Source organism: Mandrillus leucophaeus, unplaced genomic scaffold (genome assembly GCF_000951045.1).
Source record: "Mandrillus leucophaeus isolate KB7577 unplaced genomic scaffold, Mleu.le_1.0 Scaffold403, whole genome shotgun sequence".
Lineage (NCBI taxonomy): Eukaryota > Metazoa > Chordata > Mammalia > Primates > Cercopithecidae > Mandrillus > Mandrillus leucophaeus.
In genome coordinates, this window is record NW_012104288.1 from 20,620 (window position 1) to 22,664 (window position 2,045).

At 34.2% G+C, this 2,045-nt stretch overlaps 1 protein-coding gene across 1 annotated transcript in view; it reads right to left on the reverse strand.

The window, feature by feature from the left end:
* Positions 1–270: 270 nt before the first annotated feature.
* DEPDC1B (DEP domain containing 1B) overlaps positions 271–2,045 on the reverse strand; it is a 74,229-nt gene continuing 72,454 nt past the window's right edge. Inside the window, exon 7 of the mRNA XM_011992137.1 lies at positions 271–527. Coding sequence (XP_011847527.1) covers positions 271–527 — 257 coding nt within the window. The remainder of the gene's footprint in view (positions 528–2,045) is intronic.

Here is a 2,045-nt window from a genome sequence, read left to right on the forward strand (position 1 = left end):
ATGAAAATACACCTCCCACACTTGACTATTCATGAAGTCATAGCCAGAATAATAGATTTAGCCAGCAATAGTAAATGTCAAACTTACATTCTCCTCTGCCAATAAAATTAATAGTCTTTTGAATAAAAATGACATACAACATATTATATTCTTTCTTAAGAAACAAAACCTACTGGTCCTTGCTTTGAGTTTCTTAATAGAGCTTAACCACTTTTTTTTTACTTCTTCATAGAGCAACAGAACAAGACTCTAGCTATGCCAAATACTCTATCAGTTTTTATTTTTAAAATGGTATGAGCTTTGGCTAATGGAAGTCTCAAGATAGTGAAAAATAAAACGATTCAATATCAGTGATGCAGATATATGTTCATCATATTCCAACTTACCCAGTACACTGACAAAAGCATCAAAAAGATGAAATGTAAGCAGAGGCTCTTTCAAGTGACCATAGTAATCAGCTATGGTTTTAAAGACATCTTTTTCAAATCCCAAGTACATAGGCTGCTTCAAATCAGAACAGTTGGGCCCTATTTTCAAAAAGAGAGTGAAAGAGAAATATTAATGGAGTAATTACCTCTAAGTATTATTCTCTGTGAATATGTGTGGCGTGTACAGATATTCACATATTTAACATATAAGTTTTTATGGGGAAAATTGACATTAATTAAATAGGCATTCTACATTGACATTAATTAAATAGACATTTTACATTTTGCCTACACACATATGCTTTATGTCTAAATTGAAATCTATCATAATACAATGAAGAAAATCACCTGCTTACTTCCATTTTAAAAGAAACCTGTCTTTTTAAAAAAATTCTTCTGAAAGGCATTTTTATTAAATGTAAACAATGATAATTTTCTTTGAAATACTCAACATTATCCTAGTCTTAATAAAGTTGACCAAGATAACAATTAGTTCACATTTGTAATAGACAAGTTATAAAACAATTTTTAAAGCTTTTCATTATTTCATCATTGCTATATTATAAAATCCTACAGTCATAGAGTTGAGCAAAATAATCAATTTCTGCCTCTATTTCAGACTAATAAATATTCAAACTTAAATCCTTAAAAGGGGATTTTATATTTTGTCTTAATTCACTCTGATTATAAACGCTCTATTTGATCCCTGACCAACCATCAAAAGACAGTTTATCAAGCAAAGTCATACTGCAAAGTTGAAGCAACCATTGAAACCCTTAAACAGCCTGCTACCAACCATACCCTACTCCAGCAACAAGCAAGGAAAACATCCACTAGTGTATGGCCCAAAGAGGAGCAAGAAATTTCTCTACAGAGTTGGCAACAACTGCCCCACCAATCCATCCACAGACCACAGATTTACACTGCCAAGTTGAGAGATGAACTGGAGCTGCCTGCACCTTGAGGAAAATAGCAAGTGGTCCCATGAGGAACAGTGTAGCCAGCCTTCTCTATTTCCATTACAGCATGGAAGAAAGGACCACATCCGCATTGGCTAGTTCTGGCCCAGCAGAAGACTAAACAACTGTACCTAAATAGACCTCTATCCCCAGAGGAACAAAAGCAGCAGCCAAGATAAATTGAAAGGAAATTCTTCCTACAGAATCTCTGTTACTAAAGAAAGGGGATCAAGTTAAAAAGGGCAGTAAAGCATTCCGGGTCTTCACATTTTGAGGTCACCGTGACAAGATCAAATGGCTTTTTCATCGTCCTTAAAGACTCTCTTACCTTTCAATATTCTGTTCTCGTCTTATAAAATAATTTGATTGGCTAAAATAATGAATGTTGTGAAATATCTATGTGTGTGGTACCACATGAATCCAGCAGCAAAGGTAGTTGCCATTTTGCTTGCCTCGTCCTCTGACATATCCCAAGCTTAATCAATTAAAATAATTAGGTTGATATGTCTCAGCAAGCAATACACATTGCCTAGAATTACTCCCTGGCAGGATAAGTATGTGGTTCATTCTAAGCAGTTGTACCCCTTTGTGAACATCTCATCATCCTTCTTAAAAATATGCAGAAAAATTTTAAAGGTTTCCCTAAAAAAAAAAAAAA